This window comes from Crotalus tigris, unplaced genomic scaffold (genome assembly GCF_016545835.1).
Source record: "Crotalus tigris isolate CLP2741 ecotype Arizona unplaced genomic scaffold, ASM1654583v1 scf7180000017812.1200847, whole genome shotgun sequence".
Classification (NCBI taxonomy): domain Eukaryota; kingdom Metazoa; phylum Chordata; class Lepidosauria; order Squamata; family Viperidae; genus Crotalus; species Crotalus tigris.
The window spans coordinates 974,490-994,514 of record NW_024096651.1 but is presented as its reverse complement, the minus strand read 5'-3'; the positions used below and the strand labels follow the sequence as shown (position 1 = coordinate 994,514).

Here is a 20,025-nt window from a genome sequence, read left to right as displayed (position 1 = left end):
TCATAACACAAAACGTCTTTAAAGCTCTCTAGATGGACATTTAATCCAAAATGGAAAACTATGGGCAACCTCCATCATCTATTTGTATTAGAGATTTTGCCCTGTCTACCTCCTTCTTCTGTAGTTCACTGAATTCCTCCAGCCAAATGGAGCAAATTTTGGCAAATGTGCAAGGGTTCATCATTCCCAAGTAAAATTCAGTTTCACCCCTTCAGAATAAGCACAGGTATCAAATGAATCTGAAAGTAGTTTCAGGTTTTTGCTTATTTTGAAGTTGTGAGCTAGTTGAGGCATAAGGAAAGCTATCAAGGGAATTGCAGGCATGCTAATTTATTTGCAGAAATGTGTGAAGGGAGAATAAAAGATAACAAGTGGAAGGAAATCTCTTTTTTGTATTTCAACTTACTAAGCCATAATTATGACACCAAAGCTTTTCCTCTGAGATTGTTAACTGTATCAACATCTAGAAATGTACCTTGACTGAGTCAAAGGTTCTCTCTTCACTTTGGGGATTATTTTGTAGGTTGTTTTCTGATGAATCTTTATTTTCTGAAGATAATTTCTCGGATTTTTCAAAATTCATCTCCAGGATATGAGCTGCTTTATTAAGTTCAACCTGTTTCTCCTTTATAGCGTTAATACTCATTTCCAGTTGAGCAACCGCTTTTGCAATGTTTTCTTTCAATTTGCTCAGTTCCATAAGCAAAGGGTCTTCCTTTTTTCCTTTCTTCAACAGCATCACTACTAAATTGGATCAAGGTGCAAAAGAAAATCATTTTCATACATGCATTATTAAGGTAATTAAGTTTTAATCTTCTTAGGTCCAAGATGCTGGGTATGTATTAACAGTAATATTGTCTACAGTGATACATGCATATATAATCCACTCTTTAGGATGCAGAAAGTCCTAAGTTTATGACTGTTGCTCAGCAACTGTTCAAAGCTACGATAGCTCCTCAGAGTTGTGGCTGTCACAGCCTTCCCATGGCCACTTGACTGCAATCTGGGTGCTCAGCACCCAGTTCATAATTACAACATCACAACAAGTCACAGTCATGTGACTGTGATTTCCCTCATTCCCTGCCAGCTTCCCACAAGTGAAGCCAATGAGAAAATTGCAATCACATGATGACACACATAGTCCTTGTATAATGATGGCAGCCCAAATTACTGAAATTGCCATTGCTAAGTGTTGCAGTCATGTGACTTTGCATTCTACGACAGTGTTATTGCAAGAGAGTTCCTGGTCCTAATTGCAATTATAATCTGAAGACTTTCTGTAGTACTATGAGATGCCTTCAGAATGATATAAATATAATTACACACTTTCCAAGAGATTATGTAATATTCAGCACCACTACTGAGTACTTCAGAACAAAAAATAAATAAATAAGAGGAAGTGATACCTTGCTGTTCTGAAAGCCTATCTAATTCAATCTTCTGATAAAAGAGTTTCTTCTGTTGTGATATTTGTGTACATGTCAACGCTTCTCTTTCCTTTGCTATCTGGAAAAAGTGAGAGGGAATAAGCACATTAAAACATGCCATTTAATTGACCAAAGTAAAAGCAACTCTACAAGGATCGTTATGGTAAATTTCCAATGTGTCCCTGAATCCACAGTATTTTTACATTATTTTATATATATGCCAATTGGTATTTAATGCAATTTATTACTCACAAGAGCTTCTTATATAGCATGTTCATTTTTCCTTTAAAATATCTTGTTTTCTTACTTTATTGAATCCACCTGAAAGGATTATTAACTTTGGAAATTTCCCGAAATTCTGTAATACATAACAAGGAAGGAGAAGACAAACAAACTAACAAAAAGGAAGCATATATAATTGTACTGGAGTCATCATACTGAAGCACATGTCACAAGCCTGGACTATATTCTTAATTTGCAACTTTTTTATAGGACACAATTTTAGACATTCAGGACAGTGAATTTTCCTTTGGAAGCTAAAGTCTGAAATCTACTGCTAGATGACAAATCTGTGTTGTGGAATTTGTGTCGCAAATGCTTGACATCAACAAAGGGGCAGGGCAGAGATTGTATAGAAAGATGATGGGAGGAGCTAGGCATTTGAAGAATTTAACTCTTCTCAAATCAGTAAACATTGACATAAATCTTTGCCATCCTTCAAGTACTTGCAATATTTAGGCTGACTCAGGAGATCTAAATTCATTATTTTACAATGCCAAAAAATATTCCAGGCAGAGTAGCAAATATTTCTGCTCACAGATAGGATTATCAGTACACTATAGTGGATTGGCAAAAATATCCTTCCTACTATTTTCTTTTAAATTCGGTAATTCTTTCCCTGTTTCTTCTAATAATATTTCTGTCTCAAATGTCTGTCTTCATTTGCAAATGAACATTCATGCCAAAAAAAGCAGAACAAATAGCAACATTCTACATCTATCTATAAATTTTGCATAAGCCCCTGACTTCTGTTGCAAAGGCTCCTGCAGAACATTATTTTATTTGGTATATATTAAAAGCCTTAATAGACTGCATTTTTCAATTACTTGGATGAGGAAATCAATGCAGGCAGAAATAAGCGTTGGATCAAATGGTACAGTAAGGGAAAAAATTATTTGATCTCCTGCTGATTTTGTATGTTTGCCCACTGACAAAGAAATGATCAGTCTAGATTCCAGGTTGGACATTGTGGTGTCACGGGCGCAGGAAAACGGGGCTCCATTTTCCACATCCAATTTCGCTCTGCTAGGGACTCTAAAAAGGGTCTAAAGTCGCCGTAGAGAGGTGACGAAGGAGGGAACCTTCAGTTTAAGCTGAGGAAGCCCTCCAAACCGGCAGAGGAAAGACTGCGGCCAGTCAGAAGCTACTGACAACTGAAGATAAGCATTAATTAGCAACTTCTGAACAATGTGGATGGAACTGGGTGAATCCTCTCTTTATAATTTTAAACCTCTTCCTGGAAAAAAGAATTCCCAAAGCAAAGAATGCCCCCAGTTGATCAAGAGAATGGGAATTTCTGTCCTGTTCCCTCAGGAAAAGTGAAGTGGCGAATAACTTTCCTTGGGGGGACAATAGAGAAAACTATAAGATTAATTTGGAATTAATACAGAGACATAGCTTTGACAAATTTGGGGACTAAAAGTACTTTTAAGACTTTCCTTTTGAAAAGATATGGAAAGTTGGTGAAATAAGTTTGGACTTAAAAGCTGGAAGATGGATATTAATGACATCTGGTGATGAGCTTTGGCGTTACAATTTATTATGCTTAAAGGAAACAGCCTAGTCATAGATAAGATTCTTTGTTGTTCCTGGAAACTTTCAGTTTTGCAGACTGCAGCTGGGAAAAGGAGGGGAAAAAATCCTTAGGATGTTTATCTGTACGAAGGAGACAATAAACCATTCTGAATTGGCCTGCCTGGGTTACAAATACTGACTGACTCTTAGTTTCAAGAATTACCAAGAAATATTAAGAAACAGTGGGAAAGTTGCTTCTGGACTATTTCTCTTTGGAAGAAACATGGATAATTAACAAGAAAATGTAAATGAACTTCAGAAAAAAATCCTCTCCATGTTGAAATCAATTCAAGAGACTATTGTTTTAAATCATGAGATGAGACTAAAAATAATTTAAATAACATAAATGAACAACTCTCTAACTTAAACTTACAAGCAGAAAACGTTCAGAAAATGACTACAAAGAATGAACTAGCAATTCAGAAACAGAAAACAAATAGAAGAAACTGATACAAAAATGGAGGATTTGAAAGAAGAAACCAACAGACAGGTACAAATAAATAAAAATTTGGAAGACTCAGATATAATATCGGAAATGGAAAAGAAAGAGTGTCTTTTATACAGGTAATGAGCTGAGATTAGGAGCACTTTCTTAAAGGGAGGGCTCCTAATCTCAGCTTGTTATCTGTATAAAAGAGTCCTGTTCACAGAAGCAATCAATCAATCAGACTACAAACTCTTCCAAGACCAAACAGCTGTCCAGGATGTCAGGGACAAGATTGTAGACCGACACAAGGCTGGAATGGGTTACAAGACTATTGCCAAGCAGCTTGGTGAGAAGGTGACAACAGCTGGTGCGATTATTCGCAAATGGAAGAAACACAAAGTAATTGTCAATATCCCTTAGTTTGGGGCTCCATGCAAGATCTCATCTCGTGGAGTTTCAATGATCATGAGAATGGTGAGGAATCAGCCCAGAACTACACGAGAGGATATTGTCAATGATCTCAAGGCAGCTGGGACCATAGTCACCAAGTAAACAATTGGTAACACACTACGCAGTGAAGGACTGAAATCCTGCAATGCATGCAAGGCTCCCCTCTCAAGAAAGCACATGTACAGGACCTTCTGAAGTTTGCCAATGAACATCTGAATGATTCAGAGGAGAAGTGGGTGAAAGTTGTGGTCAGAAAGTGTTGTGGTCAAAATCAAGGTCTTTGGCATCAACTCAACTTGTGGTGTTAGGAGGAGGAAGAATGCTGCCTGTGACCCCAAGAACACCATCCCTACTGTCAAACATGGAGGTGGAAATATTATGCTTTGGGGGTATTTCTCTGCTAAGAGGACAGGACAACTTCACCGCATCAAAGGGACAATGGATGGGGCCATGTACTGTCAAATCTTGGGTGAGAACCTCCTTCCCTCAGCCAGGGCATTGAAAATGGGTTGTGGATGGGTATTCCAGCATGACAACGACCCAAAATACACGGCCAAGACAACAAAGGAGTGACTCAAGAAGAAGCACATTAAGGTCCTGGAGTAGCCTAGCCAATCTCCAGACCTTAATCCCATAGAAAATCTGTGGATGGAGCTGAAGGTTCCAACTCCCAAACGTCAGCCTTGAAACCTTAATGACTTGGAAAAGATCTGCAAAGAAGAGTGGGACAAAATCCCTCGAGATGTGTGCAAACCTGGTGGCCAACTACAAGAAACATCTGATCTCTGTGATTGCCAACAAGGGTTTTGCCACCAAGTACTAAGTCATATTTTGCGAAGGGGTCAAATACTTACTTCACTCATTAAAATGCAAATCAATTTATAACTTTTTGAAATGCGTTTTTCTGGATTTTTTTGTTGTTATTCTGTCTCTCACTGTTAAAATAAACCTACCATTAAAATTATCATTTCTTTGTCAGTGGACAAACGTACAGAATCAGCAGGGGATCAAATAATTTTTTTCGCTCACTGTTGGTGGAAATAAACTGTCCATCCATTAAGTTGCAGTATCACCAAACCCTGAAGAGTTATAATAGTCACATCTCTGTCAATTTACTACTGAGCAGACCTAATGATGTAGAAAATTTCGTATGTCATTTGTTTTATTTTTGTACACATTTATTTTTATTATTAGCATTTAATGGTTGTTAGTTTCTTCTTCATTTCTTTATTTTGTATTTTAACTTTGGAAATAAAATTTAAAAAAATGTAAAGAGCTGTCATTGGACCTAAATGTCCTGGGCAACTTTTATCCAGTCTCCAGCATCGCCTTTCTGGTAAAAATTATTGAGAAGAGGCCAGCTGCAGTTCCAGAGCCATGAAAGAAATGGATTGTCTGGTCCCATGTCAGTTGGGGTTCCAGCCTACATTCAGTATGGAGACGGCACTGATCATGCCTGTTGATGATCTCTGGTGATGCCGGGATGCAGGTAGTTGCAACCTGGCCCTTCTTTATTTCTCAGCAATTTTTGATATGATTGATTTTCACATCCTTGTGGACCAATTGAGGAGAATATAACTGGAGAACTCTCTCCTCAACCAGTTCAAGGCAGTATTTCAGGGGGAGAGTAAACTCAAATTCAAATCCTCTGATTTGTGGAGTGTCGCAAGTTTGATGCTCTTGCTCCTCCTGCTTAATATGAAGTTGCATAAGGGAGAGGTTATCAATCAGTTGACCTCAGTTCAGTGTTAGGTATCATGACTATATGAAGTCATTCAACTGTGAATGAGTCATTCAATCCATGAATTAAAAAAACAATGTTGTCAAGGTTTCCTCCCAATGCTTGGAAGCAGCTGGAGTCTGGATTCGGAAAAACATGTTTAAGTTCAATTCTACCAGGTCAAATGGCTTGGACCATCTGGTTCTGGAGATTCCCAAACTTAGTCCTAAATGGGGGGGGGGCACTAGGGGAAGTCCTCCTAAATCAGTGTTTCTCAACCTTGACAATTTTAAGGCATGTGGACTTTAACTCCCAGAATTCCACAGCCAGCATTGCTGGCTGTGGAATTCTGGGAGTTGAAGTCCACATGCCTTAAAATTGTCAGGGTTGAGAAACACTGTCCTAGATTCTCAACTCCTTCTCAAAGATCCAGGTAGCTAGGGCTTTGCACAAATCCAACATGTATGCAAACTGCACTCATCTCTGTATCAAGCCCTCTTTACAGTCACTTATATCTTGGAGAGGAACTATGGCAGCATAGTTTTCATGAGGCTGCCCTTGAAGACCACTTGAAAGCTACAGCTGGTTCAGAATGTAGCAGCCTAAGCTGCAATAGGCAGGTCTAACAACATCCAGGTAATACCTCTGCCTCATGAGCTGTATTAGTTACTAATATGCTTCTGACTCCAATTCAAAGTGCTGTTTATTATCTACCAAGTCCTATTCAGCATAGCACCTAGTTGTCTAAAGGACTATTTCTTGTAATAGTAATTAGGGTCAAATTCCTTAGGGTTCCATTGAGGAAGCAGTATCACTTAGCAGAAACAAGAAAACAAGACTTCTTTGTTGTAGCACCTGCCCTCTGGAACAGCATCTGCTTGGAGATTCATTCATAGCTACTCTATCTCTCTTCAAAAGACCCCTAAAATGTAGTTCTTCTCCCAGGTCTTTGTTTAGCATACTGGCTGACCACTCCACTTTTGGGGTGATGGAAAGTAGGGTTTTTTCCCCCCAGGACTATTGTGTGGGTTTTTTTTTTTTTTTTTTTTGGTAGATCTTGTTGCGTTTTTCTTGCTTTTGGGTATCGTGAAGCTGACCAGAGTCATTTTTGGAGTTAGGCAATTTAGGAATTGTATATATGAAATTAAAATAAACTATGTAGATACAGACATTTAATATCTATTCATCTACCTTAGAATTTTGCAGAGGACTGCTTATATATTGTTAAGTATACATTTCTATGCTGAAAAGAAGGAAAAGTTAAAGCTCGTTAACCAGAAAAAAATAAACAGTGTTTTTGTTTTTAAATTATAAATCAGAGGTCCCCAACCTTTTGGGCACCAGGGGCCGGTTCCATTGAGAGATTTTTCTGTGGACCAGAGAGGGTGTGGTTTTGTATGCTGTCTGCATCCTGCAGATGGGACTTTGCTTGTCTGTGCAGACCAATTGCTGGCATGCCACAGACCAGTACTGATCCACGGACCGGGGGTTGGGGACCCCTGGTATAAATGATAAACAGAGACCTGCATTGGGCAAGTATTTGGACCAGTTGATTTCTAAAGTCCATTCGAAATCTTAATTTCTATGATTCTATGGTAATTATGAAATCAAGAAGAAAAGATACTCACCATTTGCATCACAGCAGTTTGATTTTTTTCATCACATTTTTTTCGCTTGGCCCTTTTTTTACACCTGGTTCGCTGGTGAACCATGGTAGGAGCTGCTTGAGATGGCTTTTTGCTGATGGCAATTGTATTAATAATTCTGAGGTTGGGATTTGTACATTTGCTTTTTAGTTTGGCAAGTTTGGCAAGGTTGGCGACCTCAGGTTTATTTGGACATACAGAGTTCACTTGCTGAGCACACCAGTCAGAAGTTGCATGACCCATGTGGCGCTGGTATACATCATAGTTAGGTAAGACTACTGGGAGAGAGGCACAGTTTGGGAAGAACCGATTTGGAGTAAAGGTAGAGACATATGGAACATTCCGACAGGAAGCAGAGGTGGGCCCAGGAGGAATATCAAGAAAAGAAGGTGGAGCTGATGGGATTAAAAATCCTGGAACATCAGATTGCTCACATATGCCAGTAGGATTATTTTGCCCTAATTTAGTGATGTTATTAGCTTTAGCTGATGGGAAAGAATCAAATGGTGATAGAGAATGTTTCTGCCTCTTCCACAACTCTGCTTTATGATTTGTCACTGAATGATGATCTGGAGAATAAGTTGGTTTTTTTCCATAGAGTCTTTCTTCCGTGCGAGCAGCAAGCTTACCTACTTCAGCCACTCCAATGTCCAAACCAATAGTCTTAAGCAAGTCACGGATCTTGTCATATTCCGGGGTGGACTGTTCCAAAATCTCTGGTTTTACAGATAGAGTTGCAGGAGGTGGAGAATTTACTTTCTCACTTACCGGTTCTTTCTTTTCACTCAGCATTAGCTTTTGAGAGGGGAGACAGTTGTTTGAATCACCATCATCATCACCGTAAAGAAATTTCTCTTCATCTTCTATATTATCAGGGAAGGGATCCAGTCTTTTATCTGGAGTGTAAGTAGAATCAATCACTATACCTACAGTATCCGAAAAGCCACTCCCATCTTGACTGGCTCTTTCATGAGGCAGCAAGAAGTCACCATGTTGGTTGACAGACTCTAATGTTGACTCAGGAGGCTCCTTTTCCTTTGAAAAATTCCCAGAGTCCTGTTCAAAAGGAAAAGCATTTTTGTGGGTAGAATATTTTGCACTGACATATCTTACCAGCAGAGCCTACAGACAAGTTATTGTTGAACTGAAGAAATTCTGAAGAAGAAAAACTGATGAAAAGAAGCAATTATGTTAAACTGGTACAAATAAAAAGTATCTGAAAGAAAGGAGTTCATTGATAGATAAGAATCCAGACTTTAAAAAAGATATTGTGATGTTTATAAAATTAATCAACATTTCAATCCATAAAACAGATCATTCTTTTATATAAACAGATTACAGCTAATATATTGGAAAACTGTAAGAGAATAAAAATGAAACTGAGGCAGAGACATGAGTTCTAAAATACCATTTAATTTGACACATTGTGGGTATTTCATTAGGGCTGAGGCAGGATGCAAAGGTGCTATAAAAGTTATCAGAGGAAAACAAATAACATGCTTCCTTTGCTAAACAGGCCACACTGATACAAGATGATCTCACTATATTGTACTAATCAGCAATAAAATTGCCAGTATAGTAACACAGTATAAGCTGCACATACCGTGTCACTGCCCAGCCTTGTTCAGTGTTAACCTTTCACTGAAATGACTTTGTTCTCCTTCCATGACATGCTCATAAAGTCCAGTTTTAATTTGCTATGCAGCATCAACATAAACATGCCATGATCCTTGATTACTTTGAATCATTCAGCAAGGGTGAAGGAGAAGGAAAAACAGCACGTCAAATGAGCAGCAGAGGAAGCACAAAATGGGTCTGAACAATAACAGAATTTGAAAGGTACTTTTCTGAAGGGAGCATCTCACAAACCCCAAAAAAGTAGCCAAATGCTCCTAAGTCAATGGGCAACATTATTTATGACAGCTGCATGATGCAAATTCACAGAAGCATAGTGCTTCTTCTTTCAGAAATGAACAGTTACCGTATTTATCTCTGTTTTGAAATTATGTTAGGAAAGTCAAGTGACTTGATAAATCAGTTTCAAATAGTTTTTAAAAAGTAATATTTATAGAGATTTCTTCAATTTCAAACACTGAAAAATAAGTTTTCTAAAAACAATTTAGGAAACCTCCAACTTATGCACCTAATGGTAAAAAATTTCATCTAAACCATGAAAACCTTCAGCAAGCACCCTTCCATTTCTCCCAAAATCTCACCTTTCAGAACAGACTCCTTCTCCCTGCATGACAAAACATCCCAGACTCCTTGCAGAGCAAAATAAGGAGCAATTGCTCCTTACTTCATCTTGCACGAGGAAAAGTATTACTGATGAAGCTTCAAAGTTGGAAAACAGAAATCCCCACGAGTGACCTAAAATTACTATATCAAATGCAGCTTCTTCATGTTATCCTCAAGCAGATGTTAAAATACTTGCTTAAGGACAACACATCTTAACAGAAAATTACTGGTTTCAAATTTAAAACAAATAAAGTGAAACTTTCTGATCCAAATGAGGCCCAAGATGCTGCCATACTAAATCAACTCCATGACTGGGAAGAAAGAGTATGACATTGTTCAAAGCATTTATTCTAAAGATCTTCATAAAAAAGTTAAATATTTATATTTAAAATAGGGGGGGGAAAACTAGTAAAACATGACAGATTAACAAAGAGAGTGAAGAATTCAGTTCAAACCTGTGTAGAAGAATTATCTGACCGTTTCTTCAGTATAGATTTTAAGGGGACTGCAGGTGTTTTCTCAGATCTATAATGGTGTTGAGATTCAGAAGACTGTTCTTGATTAGCTGAGTCAGCAATTGGGTAGTCAGTTCTAATGTTTCTCCTTTGCAAATCTTCTTCTCTTTTTCTCCTAATTCTTTCAAGTTTATGAAAATCTTCATCCGTGTACATCAGGCTTAGGCTTCTATTAGGGCTTTGTTTACGATACTTCTCTGTCTCTGCCAATAAAGCCTGAGATTTTATGCTTCCATCAAAGAGTCTATCTTTTCTGTCATATTGAAAGTATTTTGATTCTTTCTCCCCACCCCTATTATTTTCTCTTAATTGATCCTGTAGAAGTTCATTGTTTATGCTTCGGTCCAGTTGAGCTCCAAAAATATCCCTACTGTAATAGTCCTTATCGTGTCCTGTGCTGAATAGTCTTGAAGAATTCTCCTCATGAAAGAAACCTCTCTCAAGATTCCAAGGACGTGAAGGGGCTCTGCTAAATATTGGACCATCATACGAGTCATCCCTGATGAGAGAGGCACATAAATCATAAAACATCAACATCATATATATCTTGGAACTCAAGTTAGCATAGTTGTCTGACTTTGAATAGCCAAAACCGGTTTACACTGACCCCAATATGGCTAGTTCTGCGCCTTTCATTAACAGCTTCACCTTCCATCTCAACCTATATCGTTCTTCCAGAAATGACATTTTTGAAATTGGTTATTTGTGAGCATAGGGGACATGAAACAAAAACAGACAAGAGTGCACTGTTACAGAAATGGAAATGTGCTCCAGCTCCAGATGTCAACAAAATATGTATAATTTATCCTGTACTAAATCATTTTCAAATGACAAAGTCAGTCTTATAAACCATACAGTTTTTATTTTTTTAAATAAAGTTTGCGTTAAATTTTTAATAATGACAGTTTTCATGTATTTATTGTTTTAATTTATCACTGTAAACTGCACACGGTATTTTTTTGTGAGACAGCAGCTGTAAAATTTGATTGATAGTTTTGTGTGAAGTGTACACACAACCTCAACATGTCTATAACAAATTTGTACAATAAAGCATTTTAGTCCATTTTTAAAGTAAAGGCAATATTCTAATACTTTAATCAATTAACAGCAACAACAGTACTTATCCTATACATCTTTAAAATGTTTCTATTTTCCTATATTAAATCAATGGAGAAATATGTGCAACTTGCTATTAAAAATAACTATCACAAACATTTTTCTAATAAGGCTTGATGAAGATGAATACTTGTTTATCCTACTGAATCCTTAAAAAAATATATAATCTCATTAAGAAACTAGGGGAAGACCAGAGATTCTGCTGCTGCTACAGCTGAAGAAAGCCCAGCTTGTGCTTATTAGCTGCCCTGGCCATACTTGCCATATGCACTTGTTTGTTTGTTTTTTTAAAACTAATTTCTGTGGTATTTCGATACAGTTAACTTTTGACAGCAGTAGGCAATATAGTGAGGGAAAAAATTATTTGATCCTCTGCTGATTTTGTATGTTGGCCCACTGACAAAGAAATGATCGGTCTATAATTTTAATGGTAGGTTTATTTTAACACTGAGAGACAGAATAACAACAAAAATCCAGAGAAATTCATTTCAAAAAAATTATAAATTGACTTGCATTTTAATGAGTGAAATAAGTATTTGACCCCTTCGCAAAACATGACTTAGTACTTGGTGGCAAAACCCTTGTTGGCAATCACAGAGGTCAGACGTTTCTTGTAGTTGGCACCACATTTGCACACATCTCAAAGGGGATTTCGTCCCACTCCTCTTTGCAGATCCTCTCCAAGTCATTAACGTTTCGAGGTGAATGTTTGGCAGCTCAAATGTTCAGCTTCCTTCACAGATTTTCTATGGGATTAAGGTCTGAAGACTGGCTAGGCCACTCCAGGACCTTAATGTGCTTCTTCTTGAGCCACTCCTTTGTTGCCTTGGCCATGTGTTTTGGGTCACTGTCATGCTGGAATAGCCATCCATGACCCTTTTCAATGCCCTGACTGAGGGAAGGAGGTTCTCACCCAAGATTTGACAGTACATGGCCGTCCGTTGTCCCTTTGATGTGGTGAAGTTGTCCAGTCCCCTTAACAGAGAAACACCCCCAAAACATAATGTTTCTACCTCCATGTTTCATGGTAGGGATGGTGTTCTTGGGGTCACAGGCAGCATTCATCTTCCTCCTAACACAGCGAGTTGAATTGATGTCAAAGAGCTCAATTTTGGTCTCATCTGACCACAACACTTTCACCTACTTCTCCTCTGAATCATTCAGATATTCATTGGCTAACTTCAGATGGGCCTGTACATATACTCTCTTGAGCAGGGGGACCATCGGGTGCTACAGGATTTCAGTCTTCCATGGTGTAGTGTGTTACCAATTGTTTTCTTGGTGACTATGGTCCCAGCTGCCTTGAGATTATTGACAACATCCTCCCATGTAGTTCTGGGCTGATTCCTCACCGTTCTCATCATCACTGAAAAACCACGAGATGAGATCTTGCATGGAGCCCCAAACTAAGAGAGATTGACAGTTACTTTGTGTTTCTTCCATTTACAAATAATCGCACCATCTGATTGTCACCTTCTCACCAAGCTGCTTGGCAATAGTCTTGTAGCCCATTCCAGCCTTGTGTAAGTCTGCAATCTTGTCCCTGACATCCTTGGACAGTTGTTTGGTCTTGGCCATGGTGGAGAGTTTGGAATCTGATTGCTTCTATGGACAGGTGTCTTTTACACAGATAACGAGCTGAGATTAGGAGCACTCCCTTTAAGAGAGTGCTCCTAATCTCAACTCGTTACCTGTAAAAAAGAAACCTGGGAACCCGAAATTTGGCTGATTGATAGGGGATCAAATACTTATTTCACTCATTAAAATGCAAATCAATTTATAACTTTTTTGAAATGTGTTTCTCTGGATTTTTTTGTTGCTGTTATTCTGTCTCTCACTGTTAAAACCTACCATTAAAATCATAGACTGATCATTTCTTTGTCAGTGGGCAAACGTACAAAATCAGCAGGGTATCAAATAATTTTTCCCCTCACAGTATATCCACATAAAAACTGTTATGTTTTCATTTCAAAGATCTTTCTAATTTTGAAAGTATACAAATCACAATGACAAATTATAGTGCTTTATTATGGTCCAATAAACATATAATATGCATCAAAGAAATTTCTCACACCTCAGATAGGAGAATCTCAATGGCAACATATATACATAGCCTTAAGCAGTAAAGCAATTACATTAGGACAGGGGTCCCCAACCCCTGGGCCATGGACTGGCACCGGTTCACAACATGCCAGAAACTGGGCCGCTCAAGTGAGCGAAGCCCCATCCAGGCACGCATGGGATGCAGGCAGCATGCAAAATCACGCCCCCTCAGATCCATGAAAAAAATCTCTCTCCACAGAACCAGTCTCTGGTGCTCAAAAATTTGGGGGCCACTGCAGTAGGACAGAGGTAATCCTCAAGTTATGACCACTCTTTCGGGGTCCATTTAAGATTACAATAACACTGAAGAAGGGCAACATATGACCTGTCCACAAAGTTGTGGTAATCGCAACATCACATTATAGCAATCTGGGTACCTGGGTGCCCACCTCATTATTAAGATATTGCAGCAAGCTGCAACCATATGATCACCATTTGTGATCTTCCCTGCTGGAACCAAAGTCAATGGGGAAGTTGGCAGGGATGGTTGCAAGTTGCTCACATAAGTTGTTCCTGCTGCTTTTTCTCCCAAGGACCCCTACACGGGAACTTCAGGGATCTTGTACTTTGCAGCAACCTCACATAGACTTCTTTTTTGCCAAATGAAACTCTTCCTGGACTGGGAGGTCTTGTCACATTGATTAATCCTGTCATTTCCTGGTTGGATTACTGCAACACATTCTACATGGGGCTGCCCTTGAAGATTAACTGGAAATTACGATTGATTCAAAATGTGACAGCATGCACCATTCTGACTGCTCCTCAGTTTGCCCTCTTTGCACTGCTGATGGAATGTAATCAGCTATAAGAATAATCTTGAGGAATAGGAGGAAGAGCCACAACCAAGATATTGATCAGGGAAAAAAAAGTTTTAGTCTGAGGCTGAAATGTAATTTGAAAAGGATCTCAGGCTTGACCTTCCCTAGTTCTTTTCCAAGATAAAGGAAGGGAAGGGGAAGCGCATTCAGACCAGTTCTGTACCATAACCTTATAATTAAGGCAGGATTAGCATACACAACCTTGCTTCCTAGTCTGGTCCTCCTTGAAGGACTGATAGTTTCCAGTTTCTTCCTGTTGCAATTCAAAGTACTGGTTATTACTTTTAAAACTTTAAATGGTGTAGGACCAGGTTGCTTACAGCAGGGCTTTTCAACCTTTTCACCCATTGTACCACTTTTAGAATATGGCAACATCCGAGTACCACCAGTCGCTTAGCAAGGTGTCAAAAACTTGATGACCCAAAAAAAGGGGGGGGAAGTGATAAAATACAGATAGTCGACTTACAACAGTTTGCTTAGTGACTGTTCGAAGTTACAATAGCACTGAAAAAAGTGCCCCCCAAGCCACAGCCGAGCATGACACCTGCCTGCCCGCCCGGCGGCGCTCTTCCTCCTGTCTGAGGTTTTCATTGTTGTGAGCATTTCTGTTGAGGATTGGCAGCGGGGGTAGGGTGGGGTGATGTTTGGTTTTTATTTCCCCCCCCCTCTGCTGGGTGGTTGCAGCAGGTTTTGGTCACTTCACATGACCCTGGGACACTGTGACCGTCATAAATATGAATCAGTTGCCAAGCATCTGAATGTAAATCACAAGACCCTGGAGATGCTGCAACATTCCGGCTGATTGGTGCTTCTTCTGGGCTCAGCAGAAGCGCCAGGATCAGCGCCAAGCTCCACCTGGAGCCTAGCACTGAACCTGGCGCTTCCACTGATGACAGCCCTGCAGCTCCAGCCATCTCTCACTCAGGCTTGTGCGGTGCTGCCACCGGTTCAGCTCATTCCCCTCCCCCGCTACTTTTCTAGGGTGCTCGCGTACCACTTGCCAGGTGCCAATGTCCCACAGGTGGTACCCGTTGAAAAGCCCTGGCTTACAGGACTGCTTCTCCTTGAAGATTTGGCCATTCCACTAGATCAGATACAGTGGGAGCACTCCATGTTGTTTCTTTTAAACGTTATCATCTAACAGGAACAAGGAACTGCACCTTCTCTATAGTTGGCCCTGCCCAGTGTAACACCCTTTTCCCAGAGATCCAGCAGGCCCCCACACTCATTCCCTTCTAGGTCTTAAAATATTGAGGCAAGGCAAGGCCGGAGCTGGTGAGATGGTAAGTGTATATATGGGTATGGCTAGGGGTGCCATAAGCTGCTATAGAATTTTTATAGATTTTTATTCTGATTCTTTGGGACGGGAGGTTAATTGTTTAGTTTTGTGTGCCACGCCATTCAGGGTTGTTGATTAATTTAGCTTTAGATATTCAAACCACCTGTATACCTTCTAGCACTTAAATTATTTGAGCATCAGCCAATCAATAAAATCAATTCTAGTTTTGATCCTTTTTCATTAACAAAACCAAATTATTACTATAGACATAACTATAAAGAATCAACACTTTAAGCATCCTAGTTACAACTGCAGTATTCTGAAAATATACTGAAACATGTACAAAAGTGTTAGTAAGCAGTAGAAAATTTCAAAGGCTGCAAAATTCAATTTTTTTTTCAGAAAACTGGAACAACGCAATGACGATTGAGTGTGGCCAGAGAATATAAAACATTGAGTGATTGAAGAAAGACATGGAAAAATTGGCAAATGGTGTGAGAATGAACTGTGATATCCTAATGCATGCTAGCCATCAGAAAGATTCCACTTCACATTCTGCTTTAGGTTTCACTTTTTAAAAAAAATCAGAAATAGATTCCCTCAAGAAGCAATTATAATTTAATTTCCCATAAAGATGTACTACTATTTTTACTCACTCACTATGTGGGTTCTTACCCAATATGGTGGGACTGGAATAGCTTATTTGGGGTATTCAAAATGATCCAGAGCTCAGCACATATTCATCCAGAGCACACCTGATTATATCATATGCCTCATGCAAAAAAGTGAATAAATTATATGGTTGGAAACTATTTACATACAAAAACTTAACAAAGCTTCATATAATCAAAAAGCACTTACTTTTGCTTCACTCTCAAAGATTTACTGAAGAATTAAATGACATACTAGCTGCTCCTAAATTAGTTCTTACTTTTAAGAAATGTAGATAAATATATTTGCTTTTATTATTTCAATGTCTCCTATCAAACTTTTAAGTCATGAAAATACACTCTTATGTGATTATCATAAAACTGAAAACAGATTTACTACAAGCATTTTTAATAACAGGAGAGAATACATTATAATTATAAGTAAACTGCATACTTTGTCATCAAAATTCACCAACTTTACCACTAAGTACAAGAAATAAGATAAAGGTTTATAAGATTCTATAAAGAAATCGGGGATTGCAAAGAAAAATATACTTTGAAATTGAACAGTATGCCTATTTTTATCCTGGTTTGTACCCTGTAAACTTAAAGGTTGCTTTTAAGATTAAATAGTATTTGTATCTTCTAGACTTTGCTTCTTAAATATACACTGAAATGCACTACAGATTTATGTAGAAATGAACAAAAACTGACATACTAAAAGTAGAGCTAAAACTACCTGAAACAAGGTCACAGTACATAAATCAAGCTGTCAAATTAGAAAATTTTGCCACATTAGGTTCTGATTTAATATTCAGCATTACTGCTGCAATTATTAAGAGATTTGAATATAACTGACAGTCCCAACCATTTAAGGATTCTTATCTTAACCCTCCTCCATTTGAATTTTTAAACATTACTTGGAATCTTTCATATATTATTCCACTTACAATTGTTGCTAACAAAATCTAATCTCATTGTACTATACATTTTTAGATAAAAAGCCCATTCTATGCATTTGAGGATAACAATCTTTTAAATCAAGCATGTCAAACTCGCGATGTCACGTGACATCGTGCAACAAATCGGGACATTTTCCCCATTGCCGGCAATGGGTGTGTGTGTGTGTGCGGTTTTGGCGTGATGCATCTGGCCCGCAGAGCAGCAGTTTGATATGCCTGTTTTAAATGATTTTCCCCTTTCCCCTTTAATGACATAATTCTTTATTTTTACAGTGTTTTATCGTATTTTTAAGTTACAGTGTTTTATCGTATTTTTTAAGTTACTGTGGGTTGCAACAGACTGAGTGGCCTATAAGTCTCATAAACAAACAAATATGAATGTGTCCTAAGATGAGGGATGTCTAATGTAATCCATCTAATATATTTTCCAAACTGTCTCATAACATGACATTATTTTATTGGATACTATAGGATATGAACAAAAAAAAATCACAATTTTTGAGACTAGCTTTCAAAGAACCATACCTGTTCACATTGCTTAGATTATCAGCTGGTGAGCTTGTGCCGTTTTCAATTAAGGCCCGCAAGTATTTTTCCACTGAAGACTCCGAACGTTGGTGTGGAGAACGTGAGCGCTGCCTTGGAGAATATGAGGGCTGATCCAGCGAATATGTCTGCAATGGGGGAAGGGACAAGGAATAGTTACAATATGCTATCTATTTGGTAAAACAGGCTTCAGTATCTTCCACTGTTACAAAATACCTTAAAACTGGATATATTATGTAAAAGTTAAGAGAAAAAGAAGAAAATTGAGTCATTTAGAAGGGCTACAAATTTCTACTTAAAATTTGTAGCTCATGGTGTGGAATGATTGTTTTCACAATTTCTTTTACATTCTTCCACAATTTATTTTCACATTTTTTTAAAGTTATAGAAATGTGTTGTTTCATAAATTGGCACAAAAGTAACATGTAAGGCAGGGGTGTCAAACTGCCGGCCCATGGGCCGGACTCATCACATGGAAGCCACGCCCACACCATTGCTGGCAATGGCAAAACTGGCCCGATACGTTGTGCGACGTCACGTGACATCGCGAGTTTGACATGCCTGATGTAAGGATAAAGACATCTTAAAACTGAGTTAAGGAGGTAGTCTACTTCCTGCTCAAGAAGTCATTGCTGCATCCAACAGAGTTGGAGAACTTTTATCCCATCTCCAATCTTTCCTTTTTAGGGAACACCTGCAGTTGCTGATAGCTTGTAGTAAGTGTATGACAGGATGAATCCTGAAACTCTTTGATCTGTCAGTGGTTTTTTGTAGCATGACACAGGAATCCTTCTGGACCAACTCAGGGGGTTGGGAGTGGCAGACACAGCATTGCTGGAGTTTCTTCCTTCCTCAAGGGCAGTTTACTCCTCCATTCAGAACATGTGTGCAAATTTGGGATCCTTCTGGCCTCATAGCTCCTGCTCAAATCTCAACTATGGCCAAGAAAATCTTTATACAACACCATCTGCTGTGCCAAATTAACCCACACCTGAAACAGTAGCCTCTGCTTACAATCACTCATGCCTCAGTCACCTCCCATTCGGATTACTGCAACACAGTATACATAAAATCTGCAACTGACCCAGAATGCCACAGGAATTATGGGTGCATTGTGGTATGCACACGTAACATCACTATTTCTCAAATTACACTGGCTCCCCATAGGCTTCTGGACACAATCCAAAATGTTAATTGTCGCCTACAATGTCCTACATGGCACAGAATCATATTATTTGCAAGATTGTTTTTGCCCAATTCACCTACTCTCATAGGGACACTCCCAATTTTGTCTTCAAGACAATGTCGCTTGATGAGATCTTAAGAGGCATATTTTTTGTTCTGTGGCAGCTGCCCTTTGGAACAAGCTTCTTCCCAATGTTCAGATGGCTCTGATCTTGTCAGACTTCAACTAAGTTTTAAAAACTTGGAATTTCTCTAATGCATTGGACCAGAATGATAGATGAGCTTATCTTTTGGGAATGGAATGATTGAGATTCCCAACTTTATATTGCATGGTGTTTCTAATATTGTTTTGGAGTTTATTTAATATTTGCAATTGTAGTTACAATTACATGAATTTGGGGAATAGGGCTATATATATATATCTTCTAATGAGATAAAGAAGCAATTGAGATTCCTCTGCTATCTCAGTCCTGGTGCATAAGGAGGAAAAATGATTTTTTATCTTTTACATTAATATAGTGACTCTGTTATGAAGTACTGAGACAGTGATCAGTCCCCAATTCTTCCTGGAAGAAAATGGTTTATTGGGGAACACAGATTTCTCACTCTGATGTAACAGATGAAAAGAATACCAATTATAGGTCTTCCGGTGGATAGCGTCGATGATGGCGGCTACATTGTAGCCGTCCTCCTGGGACAGCGTGAGAACCGCGGAGCACAGCAGAGATCAGCTGTCCCGCGGCTCAAAATCCCCTCCCGGGTGAAGGGAGGGGGTAGAGAATCACCCGAATAGAGGTAGAGCCTCTTAAACCCCCCAGGAATTTTTTCTGGGGGGTAGAAAGAGAGCTCCCTCGGAGTTCGGGTTGCCTCCGCCTCCCAGCTGACTCTGTTCCTTCGGGAACAAAGCGAAACGCCGCTACCATCTCCGCACGCTTAAAAGGACCGGGTGAGTGATTTTTAAAAGCGGACAGAGCTGGATAAAGGATTGGACTTATTGAATTTTAATTTGTTTTTTAGTTTAGGCTGATTTTCTTTTTTTTTTTTTCTTTGTTCTCTGCTTGTGTGGAGAGTGAAAGTAAAATGGCGATT

At 38.8% G+C, this 20,025-nt stretch overlaps 1 protein-coding gene across 5 annotated transcripts in view; it reads right to left on the bottom strand.

Moving 5' to 3' along the window:
* The window catches only part of LOC120307729 (zinc finger protein 318-like), a 48,042-nt gene that overhangs the window by 19,847 nt on the left and 8,170 nt on the right, over positions 1–20,025 (bottom strand). For 3 of the 5 annotated variants that reach the window (XR_005556627.1, XR_005556628.1, XM_039342802.1), the window contains exons 2-6: positions 17,731–17,879; positions 10,218–10,776; positions 7,507–8,580; positions 1,407–1,506; positions 476–744 (exon numbers count right to left, since the gene is read on the bottom strand). Coding sequence is in view for 3 of the 5 variants with exons in the window: in XM_039342802.1 (XP_039198736.1) it covers positions 476–744; positions 1,407–1,506; positions 7,507–8,580; positions 10,218–10,776; positions 17,731–17,879 (2,151 nt within the window). In the remaining 2 variants the exon portion in view is untranslated. Of the gene's footprint in view, positions 1–475; positions 745–1,406; positions 1,507–1,679; positions 1,786–7,506; positions 8,581–10,217; positions 10,777–10,884; positions 11,766–17,730; positions 17,880–20,025 lie in introns of those variants that run through there. The other 2 variants (XM_039342803.1, XM_039342804.1) reach the window with 2 other exon arrangements.